At 41.9% G+C, this 26,356-nt stretch overlaps 1 protein-coding gene across 3 annotated transcripts in view; it reads right to left on the reverse strand.

The window, feature by feature from the left end:
- The window catches only part of XYLT1 (xylosyltransferase 1), a 201,437-nt gene that overhangs the window by 44,720 nt on the left and 130,361 nt on the right, over positions 1-26,356 (reverse strand). For all 3 annotated transcript variants that reach the window (XM_086759729.1, XM_086759728.1, XM_086759727.1), the window contains 2 exons: positions 25,670-25,872; positions 173-253 (listed from right to left, as the gene is read on the reverse strand). In XM_086759729.1, the coding sequence (XP_086615855.1) occupies positions 173-253; positions 25,670-25,872 (284 nt within the window). The remainder of the gene's footprint in view (positions 1-172; positions 254-25,669; positions 25,873-26,356) is intronic.

Genomic DNA, 26,356 nt, shown 5'->3' on the forward strand with positions numbered 1-26,356 from the left:
GGAGGAGCCATTCTGGACCAATAAATAACTGTCCTCAGAAGAGGGTTTCCTACTCGTTTGCTTCTTTTTCCTGGACTAGGGATTTCTTCACTCAGATAACGCTGGAAAACTATCACTATGCAAAAACTCTCAGTACCATGGTTAAAATAAGCTGAGGAAAGGGCCAGCTTACCTTGCGTTGTCCCTCCCGTGTGATTTCAAGAAGTTCATATCACGGTATCTGGACAGAAATGCTACTAGCTGGTCATTTGTCCTGCAAGAGAAAGAACAAAAGAAGCAATAATTACACCACAAAACCTACTAAGTTTAGAGTAATTTATATACTGTTCTCATTCAGGGACCATTTGCAGACTCTTTGAAGGAGGTAGTTGCCGAAAAAACTTCTATCCTGCTACTAAACTTCACTGCCTCCCTCTACTCAGGAAAGTGTACTTGGAAAGAAGCACAGCTTTATTACATCTTAATGAATTTCATATCAGCTCTTGGCAGATGTTTTAAGCATTGTAACAAGGGTATGTATTCAGTAATACTGCTCAACACTTTTAAAGTCTGAAAATGCAGCTGTGTGATGACTGCATTGGTAGTCCCACTTTACATGCTTTGCCAGATATTTCCCAGGGAATTTGGTTAAGTATCTATTGGCATTTTATTTGTTTTCATCCTTGTAATAGAGAAGAGGCCAAGGCTGGAATGCATAAAGCAAGAGAATTTGGATGTCAAAATCCCAATATAATTAACAGGAACAAAGGAATTGAGAAGGTTAATTCCAATTAGTATGACTGGCAATCTGACACCAGTATTTTCAAAATTTCAGCTGACATGTCCAAGAATGAATTTACGCTTGACAGCTTTTGTGGTCTGTTATTTCTTTAACAATGGAGCGAAAATGTTCTCTATTTATCTAGGTCAGCATATTTAGGAAAAATCATATTAAAAAGATCTTCACCTCCTAAGTTGCTTTCAAAACAACATTATAGACATAACACCATTTAAGCAATGGTCTGTAATGGAGTTGATGGCAGAAAAACTAAAGATAAAACAGTGTCAATAGTAAAACATTTCATTATTGTTTCACAGAAAACCCAGTTAAACCAGAGTCCTGTACAAATCCTGTACCCCGCTTCCGGGGTCAGGCTGCAACAACTTGGAAATGTTATCAGACTAGTAATCTTCATATCTCATAAAATCAAATTCTTCTGTCATCACAGGTAGCATTTCATTGTTGAAGTCATGAATAAAGAACAAGTTAACCATTTATGGATGAAGCCTCTGCCTATCAACCAGGACGAATGACCGAGCTGTAGGAGCCTGAGACCCTCCCATGCTCACTCATGTGAGCTGTAATACCTCCCAGGGTCAGACTCTGCATCTCAATTTGGTAACCTCAGAAAACTGCTTTCTGTATAGTAAGCTGTGCAGATTTTCACATTTGCTGCTCCAGTGATTCTCCATCTTACTGGGATGAATAGGCATTTAGTGAATTTACTTAGCAATGCTTCCACATGAAATGGTTTCAATGGCTGACATCTTTGGGTGAGTTTCTAGGCAAAAGCTGGCACGCAAATATGATCTTTAGAAAGATAACCAAGTTTGGAAGTGCTTGAGCCATTTCCTCACAGAATAGAAATCAAATCAACTGAAGTAACAATCCACACCACTCAATAAAACATGATAATTTCTAGATTGCTCACCAACCTAAATTTCGCCATTCAGCAGTGCTCTACCAAGTGGATTCGGACTTGGGGATGCCATACAAACTTTTCAATGCTTCTTGCTTTTTAGATAATGCTAATAAATGCTCATATGATTTCTAGCTCTCAAAATAATTAATAATTGACATTTTCCCGCTTCTTGAAAACATTGGTGGCATCCTGACCCTACTTCTAATTTTATTTTATTTTTTTTTTTAAAAGAACTTGAAAGTTTTACTCTTTGTCAATTAAGTATGCTTCTCATTTGTGGACAACATGGAAAATAAACCATCACATTTCCATTTGGCAAAACTTTTTAGTTATTTGACATTCAGATTTATGCGGTCAACCAATTCTGCACTCAGCATGGGAGCACACTGAATTTCTATTAAGCTTTCATTCAAACTGCTTATTCTGGCCCCAGTGTCATGAGGATGCTGCACACCACCTCTGAATTACTCCACTACGTGACATTAAAAAGAAAATCAAAGGTATTGAACATGCCATAGATGCTAATGCAGTTGTTAAAATCCTCCTCATTTTTCAGAAAACTTTGCCTTCAGGAGTATATTTCCTAAACGCCTCTGGCACAGATTGCTACCACACTTCTTCAGTTACAGCAGCAACAGAGTCTCTACACCATCGCAGTGCCTCTGGCACCAGCTATTTAAAATGCCCCTGCCACTTCTTCTGAGAAATATTAAAAACATGGGCCTATTTTTTCTCTAAGCAAGGCAATGGAAAGCTGAGATTTTCAGCTGAAGACATCACTGGGAGCAACATTGACTCCACACTGCCAAATTAAATTCTGCTATAGCTCCATAAATTTCAGGGATAATTCACTGAGCATAAATCTGGCACGAAATCTTTCATTAACCATCACAGTGTAACAGAAAGCAACAAGTGCAACATATTTCTAGTATTTCCTTCCTAAGAAAGAAATAAAAAAAAGTCACGGGGATAGGAAGAGTAGTTCACGCTACTGATTAAAACACATTAATACACATATTACATTCCGATCAGTTTCCCTAGTATGTAACACAGCATGAATACAGATTGAGGGAAAAGCCTTTCCACAGCTGGCATGTGAGGCTCGAGCTGATGGATGCATTCACGCAGCTCCCACTTTTATTTCCTTTTGTTATTAAATTCATTCGGAGGGCAAGGCACCAGGGCAAAGGATTAGTCAGCTAGTTACCTGTGCCATTGGCAGGGAGGGATGACAATGCGAGAACACAGATGCTGAGAGAAAACGTGCAGTTTTCAGGTGTGCAGCATGCAGATAGAATTGGGAAACTAATCCTCCAGTGAACTCAAAGCATGAAGAGAGATCGTGTGTGTGGGAGGGCTTCCATGGGAAGATGATAAGTGAAGATGAATGAAGGGGAAACAAAGCTTTTTTTGACTTCATTGATGTAGATTTGGTGTTAAAGCAAGGGCAGGTCTGCCAGCCAAGATGGAAGGGTCCCTCTCCACCAGAACTTTACTGAGGTCACCTCAATAAGGTCCTGCTGCTCCCCTCCTGCAGCAAGGGTGGGCGGAGGTAGCAGGGGCAGCACACTGTGCCCACCTGCTGAGATGCCATACAACAAAACTCACCCAAATCCCCCGCGGGGTGTGGCTCAGAGGGTAGGAGCACTTGGCCAGGCAGCTGTGGGGGCTCCAGAGGCTGCAACAGCAGCTCCAAGGCTGCCGGTGACTCAACTCTTGGCACTGCTCAACCTGTGGACGTGGCTGAGCTCCTGGGCTGGGGCTCAGCCTGGGGTTAGGGTCAAGATTAGAGTTAGAGGCTTAAGGAAGAGAAAGGTGAGTCCTATAGCAAGGCGGGAACTCAAGATATTGCCAAAGCAAAGCAAGGTCTGCTACTAGTGTTTTCTCGTGAACACCCCCTGGCCTGGGGCTGAGGTGTCCCAGGCCACAAGCAGGCTAACCAGGCACTCAGTAAGCACATATACATGCTGAGCATTGCAATAATTTCAGAATACGTCATATACACTGGGGACTGAAATGGCACCAACTGTGTTTACATTGTCTGAACTCACTGGCAGGCAGGTCCGCCCAGGAAGCGGTATGAGTGCATCCCTGCACATAACCACAGAGAAACACCATGAAGAACAAAAGGCAGTGCTGGGCTTGCCATTTCTAAGCAAATTCTCTAAGTCCTGGTGACTAATCCAAGCAAAGAGCAGAGATCTCCATATTTTACAGCTGTGAAAATAGATTAAGAAAGTCTTTGGACAATCTGAGAAAAGGAAAACAAGCGACTGTCACTTTTGGAAGGCTAATACAAATGTCCTTGATTCAGCAAGGTACTTGAACGCATGGGCAACTTGAAGGATGTAAGGAATAGCAATCACTTGAATAGGACTATTCATATGTCAAAACCTATTTGGTTTTGGCTAAGCTAGACCAGAAGTTCAAAAACTTTTGGCAGCACACAGGTACAGAAACAAGATGGTTTGATTCTGTGTAGGAATCAGACGAAGAAGCAAAGAGCAACTGCTCTGTTGGATTCCGGGGTTGGACTCTGTCATTTTGGTACTGCATGGGCTGCCTCCTGCATGGCAGGAGCCTGGTGCCCCTCTCCAGGGGGTTAATTCAGGCATGCTAATGTTGGTCTGCCTACCCCAGCACAGACCCTGGGGCTTCCTCTCCCCAGCCTGGACTGGGAACTGGGGGTTTGCCCGGGCACAGAGCAGGCTGCAGCTCCAAAGACAGATGAGACTGCTGTTGAAAACAGGGAGCAGTGACAGTAAGAAAAACTTCATGGGAACCACAGATTGCTGCAACCCAAAAAGCAACTGACTCAACTGAAACCCAGCCTAAACTCCAGAGCCCACACACAATGATGCTGTGGCAGACACAGAGCTGCCAAAAATCTCTTTTGGTTTCTCTTCTGCTTTAGCAGGCGAGGTCGCAGGTAGGAAGGTTCAGCTTGCTGTCTTGCTTCAAATGAACTCACTAGTGAGGTCTTCAAAAATGTCCATATTTTAGGTAAATCCCTGGACTGGGTTTATAAACTATTTAATTTATCAAGGACCAGACTAGACAATCTTTTTTCAGACTACATGAAAAGTGCTAAGGGCTGCAAGTGCATCTGCATACAAAATACAGATCATCTCTCTGTCTCCTAGCCACTTAATTTCTGATCTATCAGAAAGTTAAGGCTAAATAAATGTTTTTAGATGTTATACATATATACAGTACTGGATAATTCTTTTGTTACTGGCTCTAGGTTTGAGACAAAATCTAATGAAAGCATGGAAATATCTCCTATGGTCTTGCTGGGCTTTAGACTTCCACAGGCAACTTCATTCTCTTCAGCCCTGCTTCATTAGCAGTGCCTGGAAAGGGATGGCTTTTATGGCACTGGCTCTTGCCAGGTTGTTCTCAGCACTTCATTCACCAGGAATATCCCACGCTGGCCCATCTTCAAAGTCAGTCATGAACTTATCCTGAATTACATGCACAAGTATGGGCTAGGGACAGTTGCTAAGCTGAACCTACACTAAATTCCATCTTTAATCATTATTTCCTGGCATTATTTTCTTTTCTTCCCTTTTCCTGTGCGGCTGCTCTTACATGCAAGCATCAGCACTGAGAAGTGGATTCTGCTACCCCTCCCAGGCAGCTATAACTCACTTTAATCACAAATGTGGTTACTTGTAAATTACAATATTGAAATATGAAAAGTTAGAGCAAGACAATTAAAATGTGGCTTTAAAATTGTTTAAAACAGACCCATTCAGTCCTGGTTCCACATTCCTCCAGAAGCAGAGGGCAGTCTGTTAGAAGCAATGGTACCTTTGCCTCTTAGTGGCCAAGCATTTTCCATATTTTGCAGAGATAAAGACTGCATTCCCTAGAAGGACGATACCGAAGTGCTGAACTGAAACAGCTGCACTGCAGTGACCGCGATGATGCTGTGCCGTGACACCAGAACCTGGGTTATGAAGGCAGCTCCTGAATTCAGGCAGCAGGTCTCAACAGACACTGACATGCACAACTCCACGCTGGGCTATACACTTGCTTTTGGTGCACTTCAAACAGCCTAGGCTAGCACAGAACAACATACCCATTTGTGAGAAGACGGCACACTGAAAATGGGTAAAATAATTAATCATGATTTATTTAGTGTTATCTAAAGGCAAGCCTGCTAGCCGCTGCACAAGAGCCTACAGCTGCAACAAAGAGGGATGTGAGTCCAGGGAGGGGGTTAGCCCTTGCCGTGGTGAACAGTGCAACGTCAGCAGACATAGCAGTAGTTTTACCATAGTGTGTGGTTCTAGAGACGTAGGAAACTATCATGGAAGCAGCTGAACAGACAAAAAAAAACCCAGAGTAACAAACATAAAGGGGAAAGTGTTCGGGAGAGTAGGGCAAGTGGTTTGAAATGGCAGTGAAGGGCCTCTGAAGCAAGGGTGATGAAGGCAAATATATAGTCAGAAGAGGCAAGTCAGAACTGTTACAAGTTCTCTCGGTGCCCAAAGCTTTGGTATTTCCACTTGTACCCGCCTGACTCCTCTCTACAGCTTCCTCACCCAGGGTCAGTGACTGTGCGAAGGCACAGTCCTACAGAGCCCAGATGTACAGCAACCCGGACAGCTCTTTGCCAAGAAACTATTTCTAGAAGGTGCCTAGAGAAGAAAAAGACTTCAGAGAAGAAAACTGGAATTATGGGGCAAACACATCTACTCAGAGTTAAGCATGAAACTACTCCATGGTTAAACATGCAGATGTGCACACAAGAGCCTGGAAATGAGAGCAGAGTGCCTTCGATTTTGCTATCTTCTTTTCAATAAATTCTAATAATTATGATTAAGCTCATTGATTTCAATAAATGATTAATTTAATCTTACTTAACACATTATTGTAAAGTATTAGGACACGCCATTGCTGCCAAGACCCCTGTGGCAGGAGAGTTCCTTCCCCAACTATCCCTAGCCTGGGGCTGCCCCATGCCCTGCGCCTTGCCCTGCTGCCCTCTCGCTCTTACGGAAGGAGCACACGTGTTCAGACTGGCTCACCAGCTTCTGCAGCTGCCAGCAGCCCTGAATAACCATGAGGCACAGAGAAGGCAGGGAGGAAGGAGAGCAATCCAGGAGACGCAGCAAAGAATTATTGCAAATTCCCACCTACACCCGTATAGCGTCCAGTGCACGCCGAAAGCTTTGGTCCTGTGTCTGCTGGGGACACGGTAGCACTTGGCAGTGCAGCTGGATGGGATCTTCCTATTCCAGTAAGGGACCCTGACCTGTACTGGCCCTTCCACCACGCCACCCATCGCACATGTGGGTGTGTGTACACAGCATGCACAGTTAACCTAACAAAAGGATACAACTGCAGAATGATTCTGTAGAAAAAGCAAAAACCTCTTCCTGAAGGAAATGCGTATAGCAAGACGATCAATCCTGCAAATGTGGCACAACAATACAGAAAGAAAACCTCTCTCCTTGCAGGGTTCAGCTTTTGGACCCTGCATATGCAACCTGACCCTCTCACTGATGCTCCCAACTCCTCCTCTCTCCTCGAAGGCAATTTAGTGCAAGGGAAGGCTCAGAGGAGCCTGACCCTGGCTGTAGAAAGAAAAAAAAAAAAAACTCTGCCATCTAAAAATGCAAAGAAAGGGGAAGGCTATATTTAGCCCTCACTATCTGTCACAGAACAAATATTAGCATGGCAGGCATTTCTCAGAGAAGCCAGTTCCCATAACAGCAGTCATTTGTAATATGTACCATAAAAACGAGAACGACAGATATTATTTGAGAGGCCAACTGCACGTGGAAGGCTCTAGGTGACTGTTAACACCTCTGCTTTTACAACACTGTTGTCTTAAACGGTTTGTTTTGTCTTTCAAGTCAGGTTTAACAGAGGAACAAGATAGTGGAAGAAAACTATTGCCTTAGCAGCTCAGCTCACTTGAGTACTTAAGAGATTAGAGTTCTGCTCCAGCAACAGCACTGCCATCTGGGCTGGGAAGCCGCACGTGTGTATTCCAAAGCATTAGCTTTCTGCCTTTTGATGCTCCAGGCACTGATCAGTCATCATAAGGGATGCAGCGACTCTCAGTGCAGCTCTGCCAGTGTTGTATGACTTCTAAGACATTTTATTAGCAATATAATCATCTTTGCTGTACTTTCAATAACTGCTTCCCATTCAACCATTGTCTGCTTCCTATGGAAAAGAAAAGAACTAACATAGTCACAAAAGAGTGAAAGTCTGCTTTAAATGTCACACTGCTGAATAAACCTCTTCCTAGTGAGAGTACATAAATGCTTGGCTACAAAGGAGATCTACTGAGAGAAAAAGAATATACTCCATCGTCCGCTTCCCGAGACACTCCACAACCTATTTTCTATAAATTCAAGGCTTCAGATGGCATTCATAAAATAAAAAAATAAGCCCACTGCTGACAAGCAGCAGGACATGCTTAAATGAATCCTAAAGAGACCATATAAGAGAATTCCACCAAGGATTAATGAACAAATGTGATTAAAACTATCTACAGCTCTGGACTGCAGCCAAAACGCTGCCAGCACTATTTGATATGTAAATGCTTAAAACATTTGCTATGTGCACAGTTGTTGATGGAAAGCCTCTATAGAGAGTTTCTTCATCTAATTAGAGATATTGGTTTAGCAAACTTTGGAGTTTATAAAAACCCTCAACGTCTCATTATTCTTTTAAAATAGAATATTCATTTGTTTGGAATGTTTTCAGCTATATCCCATGAAACTCAAATGCCTTTGGCTAATGAAAATCTCCAGCCCTGTATCAGCTAATAAGCCCTACAGCTTTTATGATAATAAAATACTCACCACATGCACTCATTAAAACTTTTTAACTTGTTGCTTTTTACTTTCTCTAGCTATTTGCTAGGCATAAAGTAATCTACTCAGTTTCCAATTATTTTATGGTGCAATTTCAACACAAGCATTTAAATTATCCAGAATCTTATAAAACACACCCTACTACAGCGCAATCACTGTGCCTCTGATCCAGTAAAGCACTTAACAGCATGTGCTTAACTGTAGCACACTTGTAGCTCTTCTGAAATGATGTGACTTTCACCCTATATTCTCATAAATTACTTTATGGGTAAGGGTCTGCATGTCCATGTGTTAGGAAGCAACACGTACAATGATTATACACAAGATAGTAAGAGCTGAGAGCTGTCCTTCAACTAATCTTAGATCTCTTAAGCACGCAAGTACGCTTATTAAGACTTTTCCAGGCAGGTCAATTCAGCTGTACCTCAATTTGTTAATCTCTACCAGACATATATCACACAACTCACTGATGGTTTGAGATTTAACTCATCGATGTTTACAAAACATTTTAAAAAAATCTCTTCAGTCCCAAGAGTACCTCTGAACTCATCTTAGGAACTCATTTTGTCTGTGACAAAGACATTTTCTGACCATCCCTACTGCTGTAATAAAAAGTAAAGAAATAAGAAAAACACTATCCTGTAATACCCCATCACATGCAGCTCTTTCCTCCCTCCCCGATTTTAAAGCAATCTATGTATTTTACAGCAAAATTATGAAATGCATTATTTAAAATAGTTCCTTTCATAAATCGCTAAGCCTAGATAATACATATGCTTATCAACAATGAGTGCATTGAAAAAACACTTGAATAACAAAAGCTTCCAAAGCTCCTTCCAAATGTGCAACTGCACAGAATCTGGCACACATGAAAATAATGAAAGAAAATCAGCTACACGCAGGATGAATTATTCCCTAAATAACCTGGTGTAGATGCATTCAACTTTGAGGCACTTTGCTAGAAAGGAAGGAAATGTTTCATCTTGACTTGTTAAACAATTTTCTATTTACTTCTGTATTTAAGTTTATGAATAATCAGCACATCACCACTAGTATCTTTTTTTTTTCCATCTCTCTAGCTCAGAGCTTGAGTGCCTGACACATAGCCTTTGCTAATTGCATATTTCCAACAAAGACATCTAAGTAAAGGCAGAGATGTGTGTCTAACTTAGATAAGGGCTAGAAAACTTGTTAAACATATATATTGTAGTAAAGCAAAATTCCTTTCCCATCTTATTCACAAGAGATATCAGTTTAGTTGAACTGCATGTATGGAAGAAAGCTCATTTTTATCAGTGCTGGCAAAAATTGTTTATCAAGTCTTGTTGGCATTCCCATTATCCATATTTGGAAATTAAAATAATGTAGACTGGTGAAAATACAGCAATGTGGGGTTTAGACACTTCAATTTATAGCCTAATCCAAAACGTTTAACATTTTTTGATAAGTAATCCAAAGTTTTGGTGTTTACTCAGTGTTATCACAGCTCCAAACATGAGTTGGTCTCCTAAACTAAGGTGCCAATCCTGAGTAAGCAGATTTCCTTTTGGCATTGGCACATTTCATGTTCACAAGCAGAAGTTTCTGTTCATGGGCATATAAAAAAAAAAAGAAGAAGAAGAAGAAGAGAGAAATCTTTGTGAAAGCTATTTAAGAGAGAGAGCTGCCACGTTGCCATGTCTGCCCGCTCCCCACTTCAGTCTCTGCCTGGAGTACAAGCAATTTGTCTAGCCATATTTTAGTCTGTTTATCTTGGTTCTGGCACATTTATAGTTTGTTTCCAGCCTTTTTTGGCTTTTGATCCTGCCAATATAATTCTGCAAATTGAAAAAGTATCCTATCATGCAGCCTTCTGTTTCACTTTTTCTTCTCTGGTAGAGTCAATGGTTAAATATTATCACACCTGCTGTGGTTAACTGGCATATAAGGGATAAGCCATATATGCGGTTTGGGTCTCTTTTGCCTTTGCAGACAGGATGCAATATCCTCCAGCAGTAGAGTGGAAGGTGCCTGACTCTGGTCTAAGGGGGGCCCATGGAGGGTGTTGTGGTTTAGCCCCTCTTGGGACCAAGCTACACTGTCTCTGTTTCACTCCCCCCACTCTCCAAGGGAATGGGGAGAGATAATATAAGAAAAAAGGCTCAAGATTTGAGATAAGGACAGGGAGAGATTATTAAAGTTACCGTTACAGGCAAAACAGACTCAACTTGGGGAAAACTATTTGTTTATTACTAAAACCAAAGCAGGATAATGAGAAAGACAGCAAGATAACCTCCCCATCCTCCTGCAGTACCCACCAAATACACCCAGGTCCTTGAGCAAAAGCAATCCCATGCACGGGTTTGCCTTTGCCCAAGGGAGGAATAACCCAGACTGTCTTCCCCAACATATCCCTCACATGTAACACAGGCTGCAGGGGAATCTCTGTGGGGAGCCACATTACTGCTCCCCCTCCTTCTTCACTGACCTTGAGGTCTGCAGCTGTTCCTCTCACAAGAAATTCTTCACAATCGGCTCAGGCAGATGCCTCTCAGAATCTCTACATCTCATTCACATCTCACCTCCTCTCCACTTCTTGCAGCTGGGCTGGGCCAGGCTGAGTTGGGCCCAGTCGGCCGCCTGGCGGGAGGCCAGAGGGTGAGGCCTGCAAGGCCCACGAGGCTCGCGCCTCCCCTCTCTGCCCCCACTTCAGCTTTTTCACATCATCTTCTTTTTTTTAAAAAAAAAATTTCTTCTTCTAAAATACGTTATCACAGAGGTGTTATCAGAGAACATTCTGCTACCAGTTGGCTTGGCCCTGGCCAGTGGCCGGTCTGCCCTAAGCCCAGCCGAGTCCACTGGACAAAGGGGAAACAACTTCCAGAAGCTTCTTGCTGAAGCTGCCTCCATAGCCCCCCATTCCCTAAACAAAACCAGGACAAGGGGCACAGCTGCTGCTCCAGAGCCTGGCCCGGATACTCAGCAGTAACGCTACAGCTCAGCTCAACTCCACTCTCCCCTGAGCAGCATAATCAATCGCTTGTTCTTGTCCATATTTACTCTCCATGTCACATGGCAGACTTTCGAAGATAAGCCAACAACAGTTGTCACCCCGGTTCAAAATGAATTCTTCCCAAATTAACGATACAAAGGGAGGAGAAGCATCAGTACAAGCAGAGGCAGGTGAGCTTGCTCTATTGTGAAGAACTGCATGGGAAACTTGGCGCACACAGCCAGATGAGTTCAGACAAAGTACAATGAGGCCAGTGTTCCTAGCCACTTCACCTGACCTTCCACTAATAGCTGCCATTAACAGTTTAGTCAGCAACTTTCCAAGGTAGCTGTGGTTAGGATAAATGGAAAGAATTGCGATTTTCATGATAAAACTGCACCGATTGGGTGGATGACATCAATGAGTCCAAGTCTGAACTTTTTAACCTTTTTCTATTAAGACCGTATGAAGTGATTGAACGCCGAGTGCAAAGCTAATGAACAGTGGCTATCTGCTGAAAATTCAGCGTGGAAAGGTTATTTTAATATTATGCTGTCAAAGGTCACCACATTTCCATCTATAAGGAAGCTGAGTGTTGACGTAAATGATCATTTTGATAGACAGCGAACAGGAAGCAGCAGTCTACCTGAATAGGTTAGCTACACAGCTTTAAGCCACATTGCTATTTACATTGAGATGCATGTTTAAAGAGGATTCATGCCCAGAATGTCTAAATTTAATGATGTTATTTACTTAACTTTAACCCCGCAAGGAAAAAAAAAATACAGTATCTCGGGATAAATTTCTCTCTTTTAAGCGTATTCCTATTTAACAACTTTTATGACAATAAGGGTTTTCTCCCACTCGAAAAAATAACTTGTGGAACGACAGAAACATTGGTAAATGCATCTTCTTCCCATTCTTCTACTAGTTGCATGCTGGAAGAAAGCAGTACACAAATTAACCATTATTTTGTTCCTTAAAATACTAATACTCTTAGTACCTTCAATAGTGACACAAATTCCCTCTAGCAATTCCTTTAATCAATGAAAAAGTACTTTTTTCTATCCACTTTTCAGTTGATAAAGCCCTATGCAAAAGACTGGATTTTATTATATTTTCATGTCTGTAATGCTCCAAAATCAGTGCAGTGCACTCAGTTCACGCTAGCGTAAGCCAGACCATAAACCTGGCGCTGTGTTCTTGGAATGGGCTAAGGGGAATCATAACAAAAGCTTTGTGGTGTTTCCCAGTTTAGAGGCTAGCCTGATTATGCTGTGAAGGTACACTGTTAGCATGTGTGGATAGCACTAACAGACTAAAATCAGCCCTGTCTTCCTATGATTCTGAGAACTGCTCTGTTTTTCCTTGCTTACATGTTTCATAGTAGATAACTTTCCAAAGGAAAAGTTTCTAAGAAACCATTTTTTTTCCATAAAGCATAATAATTAATGTGTCAGAGTGGCAGAAAATGTAATTGCTTCCAGTTACTACATGACTTCTAACAGCTGCTGAAATGTATTTGCCAAGATAACTTACTTTTCACAAAGTTGCCTTTACGTGATATCACAGTAACAAGCCATTCCATTACTAATCACCTGCATCAACGCAGGGATGAATATAGAAAACTACCACATTTGACAAGCTAACAGACGAAATCTTGATGGACCGAAACACAGGCCATCCTCCTATCGATGCTAGGATATAATTTGTAAGGATGTAGCACTACAAAGAGCCAAGACAGACAAGACTATCCTGTCTTACAAAATGAACTGAGTCCACTTAATATATTTGCTGAAAAGTATTAAAAAAAAAAAAAAAAGCAGTGAAATATTTGCCTAACCAACTGCTAATACCCAAGGATATTTAATTATTAAAACCAAACATGCTAGATTTTTAGGTTTATCAAAGCACTGGGATTTTATTCAGTATAAAACGATGCTCCCTGCTTTGCATTTTTTCACTTTGTCTGCCGTTGCACATTCATGTAGAACCGCATCTGCCTACATGATACATCCCATTTTGATGAAAACAGTAATCACCAATTAAATAAGCAAGTGGAGTGAGCTGCAGAAATGATCAACAAGTCCACTACTCAAATTAGTGAGACTTTGCTTAAAAGAAAAAAAAATCTAGATATTCAGCTGAATAGGATCTTTTTGTTTGTTTATACCGTGTACATTTTACACGGCATATTTTATATTCAGCAATTTTTTCACCATCTCCAAAATTAAATTACCACATTTTGTGCAAAAGAAAAGAAGATATTAACATTAAATGTGAGCATAGATTTAAAACAACCATTCACTTCATCTAATTTGTACATTCCTGCATCCATCTGAAATTTTATTTGTACACGTCAATAAGAAAAATGATTTGCTTATTAGGTTGAGCAATTATAATAAAAAATGCTCACTTTCTTCCAAGCAAGTGGAAGAAAAGAAGCCTTGCGAATATTTTACGTGAAGTAACCTCAGTTACCAGCAGCATTAACACCACTGCCTCCACTCTGCTCACTGTTGCAGAGATTTGTCTGTAGGTCGCCACATCTGTCAGTCTGGGGATGCAATCCTGCTGTCCGAGTGGAGATCCTCCGGCACCTGCAAAGTAATGCGGTTGTGGGCACAGCACTCCCTTCCTGAGACATCTCACCTTGAGGCTGGGACCCTCATCGCCACATGCAGAAGGATAACGTGAGGGGTGACACACGTACAGGTATCAGGCTAGACCAGGCTGTGTGCCAGGGATGGACAGAATCATAAGATGGTTTGGCTTGGAAGTGACCTTAAAGATCACGTAGTTCCCACCCCCCTGCTCTGGGCAGGGACACCTTCCACTAGACCAGGTCACTCAAAGCCCCATCCAACCTGGCCTTGAACACTTCCAGGGATGGAGCATCCACAGTTTCCCTAGGCAACCTGTTGCAATGTCTCATCGCACCCAGAGTAAAGAATTTCTTCCTTATAGCTAATCTAAATCTATCCTCTATCCAGCAGATCAACCTTGGATTTAAAGTCTGTCACTGTGGGCTGAGTGTCCCTCAATCAGCTGTTGACAATCTTGCAACTAAAGACTCATGACGAATCTTTGCTTTTCTGGTTACAGTTGCTTAGGTGTCGCTTCTCCAGCTTAAACGTCAAATTTTGGTCATTTCTCAGTTTCCAAAATGTAACTTGCTCTTGCTCTGACTATGTGGTCCCCATAGGCCGTTATTCACCCTGTCACCCCACCCTTACCCCATTTGTCACATCACTAAGTGAGAGCCCTGAAATCACATCTTCCCTACACCACTTTCAAAATCAGCACATGCCTGGCAAAACACCAGGGAGCGGCTCACTGCGGGACTCGAGTGAAAACATTGCTCGTCACACACACAGCTCACCACTGAAGCCGCCTTGCCACAGCCCCTCTTTGCAGGGCCACTGCTGGCTCCACACGGGAAAGCACGGCAGGCACGCTCCCAAATGCCACGGTCCTGCGTCTTCTGCAAAGCTCCCCAGGCACATTCCCTGCTGCCACGCAGCACAGCGGCTACCCAACATTTCATGGTTATAGAGAAACTGGAAGGGCTCATGCTAAGCTCGCAAAGTGAAGTCCTTTTAGAGAAGCCATAACGTCCAGCTTAGTCACTCCCTGTTTAATTTGTGGCATAAACCTAGACAAAAAATGGCCAATGTAGTCTCACATTGTTCTGAGAGCAGATGGCCCTTCTGATGAAGTGGGAAATGTGTATGAACTTCAATCTCCTAACTAGAGTCATGCCAAGAAGTGAGCTTTGGGATCCCCTCACCGGAGGGGCCACATGGGTCCCTGTGCTGGGGACACAGCCAAGAGCCCTTTCTCCTGCCGGCAAGACCCTGCAGCTGAGGCTCTTTCACAAACATCATTTAAAAGTAAAGTGAATTAGAGTAAACCAGGCCCTTCCCGAAGCTCCTCATGGGCCTGCCACTCCCTCTGATCCTTGAGCTGCTGAATCAACCTGTCAGAGCACATCAATTCAAAGGACCAGAAGGCAAAATGAGGAAAATGGGGTCAGGCTAATGGGATTTAACATTAATTCTGCACCAGGCTTGAAAAGATGGAAGAACAGGGCCTGAGGGGTGAAAGGGATAATGAACTGAGAGTTGATGGAAGGAAATGTAATCCATTTTAACAACAGAAGGTCACATTTTGTTACCTTTATTTGGGCTAAGCAATAATCTTGACAATTTGTGCCGGCTGATGACCTGCCCTACTCTTCGTTGGGACTGTTCTGGAGTAAGTCAGTGAAGAATGCAGTGCTGGCACGAGGGGCAAGAACATGTGGCAGAGAGGTCTGAGTGAGAAAACTACAAAGGGAACGTATAGATCCATTAACTGATATAACTTGGGCTGATGAAAAGACAACCGGGAGGGTGGAAGGCTAGCTTTCCCACTCACTGTTGTGCTCAACAGAGCTGCAACCAATACAGTCTTATTTAATCATGAGATTAGAAGAGAACCATTGGTTCACTTCAACTCGAAACCAGACTATAAAAAAAGGCATGTGGATTTAAGTTAGGCAGTCTGTCACCAGCTGATCACCTGACCCTGCCAAGCCCTACTGTTTGGCAGACAGGAGGTGACCTGGAGTAATGTCCTGACAGCCTCTCCCCTCCTGGGTTACAATGGAGGTCCTCCAGGCACTTAGAGATGATACCCTGCACTGGTAGCTCTTGACACACCATATGCATCAGTTTTATACACAGAAGAGAGATCAGGGTGTTTCAGTCTTCAGCTACAGTTCTGTAGCTGTGACCAGCAACATGACCTGAGCCCTGCGGGAACAGTTTCAGTGGCTACATGATACCATCTATATGAAGGTTTAGCAATGACATTGACCCTCGTAGAGCATGCATAGCCAGGGTTCCTGCAAGCCCTTGCCACGTAAACCATGTGGAAACCACCTTGCACCTGACTGGCATGGTCCATCCCATCTCCAGAATATAACAACCTGAGTCAGTGCTAAAACATCCTCCAAGGCTGCCTCAATTATTTAAAGTCATAATGTGACACAAATAACCAATGTGGATTTATAGACTTTTTAGTCTTCAGCTGTCCCAAGAAAGCATTACTTGCTAGAAATCACTTTGGGGCAGCAAAATTTTGAACAGAGATCAGCTCTGTATTTGGAAAAGACTTGGCCCCAAATCACTCTTAATGTGGCAAAGAGTGCAATTATCCTGATGAAAAGTTAGGGATGCTTGTGCCTACAGCTGGTTCCTCAAGTAATGCTGAATGATGGATACAATTAGATGGTGTGCGGCAGAGTGGAATGTGTGCTACAATGAACCATTTAGGGCCTCATCCCCTCTGATCAGCCTGGAACTACGAAGCGCAGGCACAAACAGTCCACGGTATTCAACACCACTATTTATACAGAGAGAGATTCAGAAGTATCATATCAACACATCGCGACTAATAGTGCTGTGCAGGACGAGCAGAAATGAGTATTCGACTGTAACAAGGTGCAACTATAACAGACGACTAGCCACTAATTCTACCTGGGATTGCACAGCAAAATGTAGGTCTTGAATTTCTGCACCACCAGGTCAAAGCTTCCAAAATATCTCAAGACCTAAGGTTCTGACTAGTTGGCACTAGTCAGGACTATCGAGAGGAAGGGAAAAAAAAAAAAAAAAGCTTGGGAGAAAAAGCCATATTGCGCAGCACATCCCAAAGTACAAAACATGCAGAGAGGTGCCTTACTCTCTTCTGATCCACTCAAGCTCTGCAGCACTGAACACGCACACAGTTTCATATACAGAAGTTATTCAGTAATGCTTTTGGTCTCAATACAGTATTGCTTTTGGTCTACAGAGACTGAGAGCTGAGCCAGGTCTCCTCTGCGGTATTTATAGACTGATGAAGCGGGGTTTGTTCCCTGCAGGAGAAAACGAACGCGAAGGAGCCTCTTAAGCAACTCCCCTGTAAGGGAGTGCACTGGAGGATCTCAGCCTCATGCTTCCCTCCTCTGTCCTACAGCCACCCTCAACCATCCCACAGCTTCCGGAGCCTATGGACTGGAGCCATCAGCACGTGGCATGGTCTTAGGGACTTCGCTAAGTGACAGCAGCAGACAGACAGAGTGACACTGGATGCCTCTGTACAAGTTAATACAGTATTTCCCATTAGAGCTCCCCATAAATCCCAGGGAGTGAGGCAGGTGGTAGCCAGCTGGCTTTTAACTTGCACCGAAGTTCTGGGGAAAGAGGAGTTTCCACTAGACCAGAGTCAAGGGAAGAGGCAGTTGGGACTGTACACTCGTGCCACCCTTGCTCTGTAACCACAGTGGGTTATTACTGCATTTTATTTACACAGAAGTGCTTTCTAAAAAACTATCTGTTGTTCCAAAGAATCTTTATTTCTGTGGCAAAGTATTTCATTCAAACCAGCCCTTCAGCTCATTCACATGCAGTAATCCTGAATTTTAAAAAAGTCTAAGTCCATAATTTAATATCAAGACAAGACCAGAATTTACTTATAAATTGGTTGAAAAATCTTTAACTTCAAATACCACTCAACTCTTACATTTTTAGCCCTATTTGGAGGAAAAGAGTTAATCTATTCATCTGTTCCTCTCCTTTCTATTTCAATATCGCCGTTAAAAGACTGAATCAGAACATTTTTGCTCACCCTTAAATGGCCTTTTGGTTTGCCGCTATTTAAGAGTGACTTGGGAAAGGTAAAATAGCACATGTTGTTGTTTCATCTTCACTTTGAACTGCCACCAGATATTATTTTGCAGCTGGTTTATTGTAAGTGGCATCCTGAAATCTAAACAAAAAGTGTCTTAATGACAATTTAAACAGATTTTTAATTTCCTGAGAGAATTCAGTGAGGCCACGAAGGGAGAGCATGTTTAAAATGCAATGCTATAATAGGAATGTTTCCCTCTTTCAAGCAGTTTTAGCTTTTGGAATTTGATAATTATTTTACTGAACTTTCTGAAAAAAACAAAACAAAACAAAACCAAAACTCAGCTGAAGAGAGATTAAAGAATTTCCGCTCATAAAACCCAGGTAAACACCACAAGGATCTGTTTCTCTGCAGCTTCTGTTACCCATCTCGCAATTAAATCCACAACAGAGTAAAGGCCACTCGAGAGAAAGCTGCAGGAGAGAAAGTCACACCTGGTATTTCCCTAATGACCAACATCCCACTGCACTCTCAAACCCCTCTGGAGTTTTGTGTCCAGGAATGCAAGGAGCAGCCGAGTACCATGGGAATGGCTTGCCCCTATGGGACAGCTAGTGGGGAATTTTGCTAACCATGGATTTCAAACTACAACAGCCATTTTGCAGGAAGGATTCTTTTTTTTCTGACTTGGCAACCCCAGACTATTTGTCCACAAAGACAAGTTGTAAGTGAAAAACAGGTTTCATAAATAGCTCTGGAGCTGTGAAGGAGAAATGCTGAGCTGGCAAGATCCTTCATACTGCTCAGTGCCTTCCTCAGCCCCAACACATCAATTACCCCTACAAAAACACTATTCTAGATATTATTCTAGCATCCTGAAGACCAAAGATGTAACTCTGTTACCTAGGAACCAATGGTGCACATTATCACAACATTTGTACTGATAGATTGTCTATAGATCAGGTTGAATAGTATCCAGTGAAGACTTGCGTTTAATTCTTTATTAAAAAAAAATAAAATTGCATACAGAAAGCAAATGGCAAGCAGATGAAAAGCCTCTGGCTCTTCACTGGAGAACCTCCCTGTGAGCAGCCCCAGAGCCAAGACAGAAGAGAACAGGATACCAGCCAGACAGCCCAGCAAGTGCTCAGATGCTGCAATGCCCATCAAACTGTAAAGCTTGGCATCTGGGGCTTTCGTCTGCCAGGCAGTCCTCCGAGTGGTCTCAGACACTGGCTCAGATGCTTCAGTTCACAGAGGAAGAAATTAAGGACTGAATATTTAGCACTGTAATCACAAGATAACATGCTGCCAAATACAAGGGTACTTTGACTAATACTGCTATTCAAAAAAATGTGCTTTATTGATGCACCTTTCATCTGCGTGCACTGTAGAGATGCCTGGATAGCCAAACCAGTCTCCAATTTGGGGTGCATTTATTTCTGTTGCCAGACTGAGGCTGCTATGGAGAACATTTCAAAAGTACGAAATACCAGAAAAAGTTACTGCAGATGTCACAGTTCTCCAAAAGCAAAAGCTGCTTTATAGACTTAAGCTTAGGAGGGGAGGTTGAGAAAGAGTAACCTCAGCTGCTGTGGCTGCAGAGAGAAAGGGTGTGTCTCCCATCACTAGCATTTGCCAAGTTCAAAAAAATATTATGTTAATACCAGATGTAAACGCAGTTTTTAAGCCACAATAATTTCAACATTTCACCCCACCCATTTGTGATCATGTGCAAAACCTCTGCTTTGTCAGCCACTGATAATTTAGCAGTAAAACAGAGAAGTGGGATAGCAAACCAAAAAGATAAGCTTCAAAATATACACAAATCTCAAGCAAATGTGCTGGCAAAGTGAGGAAAGAGGAGGAGAAAAGATTATTTGAGAGATTTAAGAAGCACATCTGAAATTCTCAGAGAATACAGATTCAAGAAAAACACCGATAAAGTTCCTTTTTGGACAGGAAAAAAGATTCCCTGTGAAGCATTAAAGTGGATTGACGTCTGTCTTGACAGATGAAGATATTCTGAGCAAACAAAACCTCATACAATGTCAGTGACAATACTGAGATAAAAACCTCAGGCGCTGGCATCTTAACAGATGTTGTACCGCAAAGGCTACCTGCATTGCACTCCCATCTAGATGTCTAGATATGATTTACCAGTGCTTCAGTTCAGGACAACATTCGAAAGGACACTTTAAAGAATGCTGTACTATTTGCCTAGTGCCAGGTACATTATTCTGCCAGCAAGGCCTGAATTTCAGAGCAGCATTACAACAGGTGGCTTTGTATGGGGTGTAAGGTCAAATCCAGCCCTGGAAAGTCAGTATCTTTTATACAGGCTTTCCTGTCCAGCACCCAACAGCTTACGTATTGCCAGGAAGGAAATATCTGTAACAGATGGCTTTGAAGTCTGTATCTTGGTGGGACACAAAATTGTTAAATTGAGCCAAGTCACATTGATGAGAAGAGAGAGAGGAACTGCCTTTTGAGCCAATGGTTTTGGTGATCCTATTTGCCATTACACAACTTTCATCAGCCCTGCTGGCTTTGGGGTTTCTAAGTTCATAACCATCAAGAGGGCACCAACTGGGTCTCAGACATCTCTCACAAAGCTAGAGTGCTATATGTGAAATTAAGTTCGTTCTTTCAGTTCTAAGAAGAGATTTTCCTGCATTTCCAATATTGCATTTGAAGCCTGCACATTGCAAAAGCTGAGGAGTTTTGCAAAAGCAGATGGATAGCTTGAGTTTGGTTTACTCACTCCATGCAAACTGTATTCTCTCACTTTTTTCTCCCAGTCACCTGCTTCAAAGTTTCTGTCATTTGGTCAATTGCTCAAGTAACATCTGGATAGGTCATGGTAAATTTGACAGAGCAGAAAACATCCCTGATGTAGTTTATTTAGAGTGGTAGTCAGACATGTTTTGCAGGGGACGAATCTGGGCCAGTGGCTGAAACAAGGGAACTGGTGTTCTCCCAGGTAGTTCTGACACCTGAAAAACAACTTGAAGAAGTGCTGAAGCATTTTTTTGCAAAGGTTTAACTCCTTTCTAAAACCTGTTGGTTATAATTATTTCTACCTGCCACCAGAATGAAAACCTGAAGACCTCCTCCCTCCACTCCCACCTTTTCACTCTATGCAAACACTTTGCTACCCAGGGACCTCATGCATAAGTCACCACTTTGGTTGTCTACCACATTCAAATTTGCCAAGAGTTCAAATAAAACTGTTGATTTAGGGTGGTTATCTTTGATAACAACTCTCCTGAAGACTCAGGAATGTGGATCTGCCAGAGGAAAGGAGGACTGAGAGTCGCAGTGCCTGACTGCTGCTGGCTGAATTGGCTGGAAACATCCACCTGAGAAAAAGGTTTACCTACCTCAAAGGGCATCCCTCAAGTTTCTGAAGGAGCATTTAAATCTATAGATGAATATTGCTATTTAGCATTAACAATCTTACCCTGACCATCAATAAGAGGACAACACAACGAAACAACAGCAGGTCAGTCAATAGTTCTCTGCTAGCTCATTTTTCTTAATTTATATGATGTCTGTAAATTACACCAACTTCGGCACCTGTTTAAAGTACCAGTCCCAGTCAGATCACCCCATTTACCCTCTGGAGTCTGCAGCCACCCTTCCCCAGGTGCCATTTGTATTATGATACACACTTCATTCAAGTTCCAGACCAAAATCTCTATTGAATGTGTCTCATTTGACCGAGTCTTCACAACACGGGCTTTTATGGAAAATACGGCTATGCAACCTTTATCCTAGAATAGTGCCAAACAGCAAAACACAAGTAGTTTCACTGGGTTTCTTTTAAGTTCATTCGTTATACCTGATTGCTCATAATTGAAAATGTAGTCCTATCTGCATTCCTGGCTCCATCAATAAGCCACTCTATTTTCTTACTGTTCTCAAGCACTTCCCAAGCTTCTGCTAATAATTTTGCTTGACCTTTATTAAAGACCAAGCATTAGCTGGCAATTAGATTTGGTGATCCCTTTGGTGATTGAAGCTCACTGATTTACTGTAAATTATAAATAGTTCAAATGTTTCATTATGTTTATTCTTTATACAAGCTTTGTGGCCAGGTAAGCACTGACATGACATTCACTGTTAAATGATCTCATTAAACTTAATTTAAGTGGTGCAACACTTCACCTGCCACATTATCCAAGGACTCCTGCAATGCACATTAAACATTCAGCATCAATAGATGCTCTACCATAGTTCACCTTGTGGGAGTGAGATTTCAGTCCCTGAACATAAGGCTGACTACCTGATGCTGTTTGTCAGAGACAATAAATAATGCAAATAGGTATCCGTGTAAACTAAGAGGTTAAAGACATCAATAGCTTTCCCACAGAGTTTTGAAAGAGGCTTTTAAAAGAAAACTTTAAATCATGGAAACATGCCATGAAAATTAAAAAAATTAAAAAAATTAAAATTAAGGAAAAGGAAGGAAGGTGCTGGTTTCTTTCATTTCTTTATGAATGCAATGACTGTGAGAGATTATTTTCTGAGAACCCTGAAGGCACGTGCCCTTTTTTTATTCACAGACCCAGAGCAAAAGGAGGGGCAGTCACAGTTTTGTGCTAGGTGCTAAAGCTGCAGGCTCCACTTCACAAACTAAACATTAAGGCATGAGGAAGAGTAATAAGGGTATCTTAAATTTCCTGGCTTGCATATGTTTTATTTTACACATTTTTAATTGTTTCCCTCCCAAAATTAATGGTTGTAGTATTTTTTTTCTCTGCCTTTATATAGTATGATCCTTGACATCTGCTTCTAGACATCTCTTCTGAAGGAAAAAGGGCTTCTAGCAACTGTGATGTGGCCTGTTAACATACCAGACTGCTCCCCAACAGATTTAGGCTTCACCATACAGTATTAACCCCACATACTGAATGCGTTTTTCTGACTTAGATGGCTGGATTAGCTTTTATTATCAGAGGAGAAGTAGTAAAGGTTTCAGCGTTACAGATGGAATGGCAGATGGGAAGCTAAAGCTTGAAGTGAAGCAGCGCTGGATAAAAACTATTAATCCACAAAATTCATATGTTCTTATGCAGGGAAATCTAGAAAAAAAAAAACCACTGCAATACAACTGACCAGAGAGAGAAGTGTAAACTGCCCCTAGCCCACTATCTGACAGATCACAGCATGAGGTCTCAAAGAAGTTTAAAATTTACTATTTACTATTTCCTGGAAAAACAATCAGGTCTCTGTGGGGTATGCAGAGAGGTAATGCCTTCCTAAAGACTATAAAGAGTATTAATTTATAGCATTGTCACTATGAAAATAAAACTGACTCATGCATATATTTGATGAGACAACATTTTCCAGGGTTTATAGCTGTAATATTCTGCATTCAAAAAAAACTTAGCAGTACCTCTAAGTCATTAAAGCTGTAGCATTGAAAAGGGCTTTTTACTTTTTGTTGAAGTGCATGGTGTGGAGGGGAAGCACATTCCCATCAGTTCTGGTAACAGAATACTCTGACAGAAAGGGAAGTGAGCACCTCAGACGCTGCCCGGCTGCCGAGAGCCCACCACGCAGCTCTGAGAGCGGCTGCGAGAGAGAAGCATAACCTTCCAGATTTTCCCCCATGAAGAAATGAGTTCCTGGAATTTTTCCAGCTGAATGGCACTTGTTTAGAGTTTGAATGACTGCAGGATACCATGGCGTTATTACAAAGGATCCATTAACACTGAACTGACTACAGTCTGCTCAACAAATCCTGTGATTGTTTATGGCCATGTCTATAAGTGACTGATCCCATTTGGCTTTGTGGTTTAACTTGTTCCATAGGGAACTAAGAGCAGTTAAGACCACCACAGGTCATAGCCTCAGCATTACACGATGTTTAGGGTGGACTCAACACCACAGAAGGATAACTGGATACGTCTACCTGAACTAGTCTATAATTATGCTAGACCTTCAGCAATGATTCTTCTACAGTTTATCTCACTTGATTAAAAGTGTCATCATCCACCTCTTTCTTTATGGTCTTGCACTAATCTACTTTTTATCATCAGTGCAGTAGTCCTTCTTGACTCACTGAACATTGAATGATAGGGAATAACAAGCTAGCTTTTCCCAAAACTCAAGAGATACACAGAGAACTACATACTCTCTCTTACAAGCAAGGACAATATGTCAAAATTGTTAGGTCTCTTCCTGTTGGATACCAAATGTGTTTAAATCGGATGCAACTTGAAATATTGTGATTTCTTAATTCAAATTCCTATGTTCCAATATCAACGCAATCTCTGTGACTCTTGTGCTTCTCCCTAATTTTTCTCCCTGAAATGTGTTGCATTTCACTGGCAGCACTTAGAAATGGGCACCAGCTTTTTGTAATTTCTCACAAAATCCTTCCTAAGGCATACATGTTTGTTTTTTTCATTTTTCCCTTCAGTGGGGATTTCTGTCTAAGTAGCAGCTTCAGGAAGGGACCCATAATTTGAGAGAGATCTTGCAGAAACCTTATCAGGGAAAGGCAGTGAAAGCATCTAACATATTTATTTTCTATGAGTATTAAAAGCATGTTATGTCATCACTCATCAGAAAATCACCCAAGAAAGTTACTTCCTCTTTCATAAACTCATTTCAACATACAGGGAAACAGAAGTCACAAGAAGAATTTCCTCTTTACCTCTTCTTGATAATCCTATAGCTTAAAACCAACAGTTTAAGGACTTTGGGTTTTTTTGGGGGTGAGTCTTTTTCAGGTTTGTTTTTCATTTGAATATTTTTTGGTTTTTATTTTTACAGATTATCTACTTTTGCACAATGTAGTATACCTTACAGAATATGCAGCTGTGAGGCCTGAGTTACATAAATCCAGAAAGAATATAATTTCACTTAAAATCACAAGCCTTGTCATGTGGTGATGTGTGAAGTTCTTTGCCTGACGCTATCAGAATAAAGATATTCAGGCAACGGTTGGTGCTGAAGATATAATTGACTCCTACCAACTTATTTGTCACTTCTACTATCATTATCCTCCGCAGAAAAAGTACTAAAAAAAGGAATAGCAGAACATTACCTTCACTGAATCTATATTCATACCTTCGACACTTTCTGAGACATCAAACTGCTGATCAGAGCCCTGGGAGAGAGGAAACTCTCCATGCCTGGGGTTTGTTTGCTGAGCTCCAGTACTTTCTACTACCTTACTCATCCTCTCTTGCAAGTGCCCCTTGCTGGAAATAATGACTAAATAGAGCAGTAAAAGTGAAGAACCAGTGCTGTTAGCCTGCTCGCAGCCACAGTCTCTCCTAGGTAAGTGGCAGACACATGGGGTACAGTAAGGTGAATGTCTCCTTGGCTAAAGTATGGCTGTCAGACACCACCCTCATCAAGAGGAATCTTCTGCTCTAAGACAGAAGAAACTGCTCCTCTGACCTCTGCTTCCTGAAGCACAGCACGAACATGTTATCCCTCATATTCTTCAATACATATTTCCTTTAGGAACAAAACGTACATTTTTAAAATACTCATTGTACCTGATTGGGTAGTCGGCAGCACTGAGGTTAATGAAGAAATCCCATGGCCAGTCATTCATCTCCATTAAGTCCCTCATAGTCTGTAGGTAGGTGGACAGAAGACTTGCTCCTCCCCAGATAGTTGCCATTCTCCAAGAAGTGACTCTCACATTTGGGTACTGGTTGGCAAACTGGAGCACTTGCCGGTGCAAGTAATTGGATCGCTTTACAGGAGAAAAAAGTAATACATTCAAGTTACTCTGTCCAAAATTGTCCCTCTCTGTATTCACTAACCACCAAATCTACTTCTGCACTCACTGAGTGTTGCCATTGCTTTGCCCTCACTTATGATGGTGCACAACCTTCTTTTGCTAAATGCCTATTTGGAAATGTACAGACCCCTGTTTAATTCTTATTATTACAACTACAAAAATCACTAATCAGTGCAACTAGCTCTTATTTATCATTTATCATCAGTGGATCCTGAAGGGCTTTCATAATGGAGGTGACTGTTACTACCTCCCTTTTACAGTGTGAAGTAAAGTAACTTTCCCAAGGCACCTTGGGTCAGCTCTCCATTCAGTGGGCCACCATTGTCAGTCTGCATCAACTTATCGATTGCTGTTAACTACATGTACAACAGACAGACATGGACAGATACTCACAGACATATAAGGAGAAATGAAGGCAGTTACATAGAGAAGATAA

Source organism: Chlamydotis macqueenii, chromosome 15 (genome assembly GCF_036417535.1).
Source record: "Chlamydotis macqueenii isolate bChlMac1 chromosome 15, bChlMac1.mat, whole genome shotgun sequence".
Lineage (NCBI taxonomy): Eukaryota > Metazoa > Chordata > Aves > Otidiformes > Otididae > Chlamydotis > Chlamydotis macqueenii.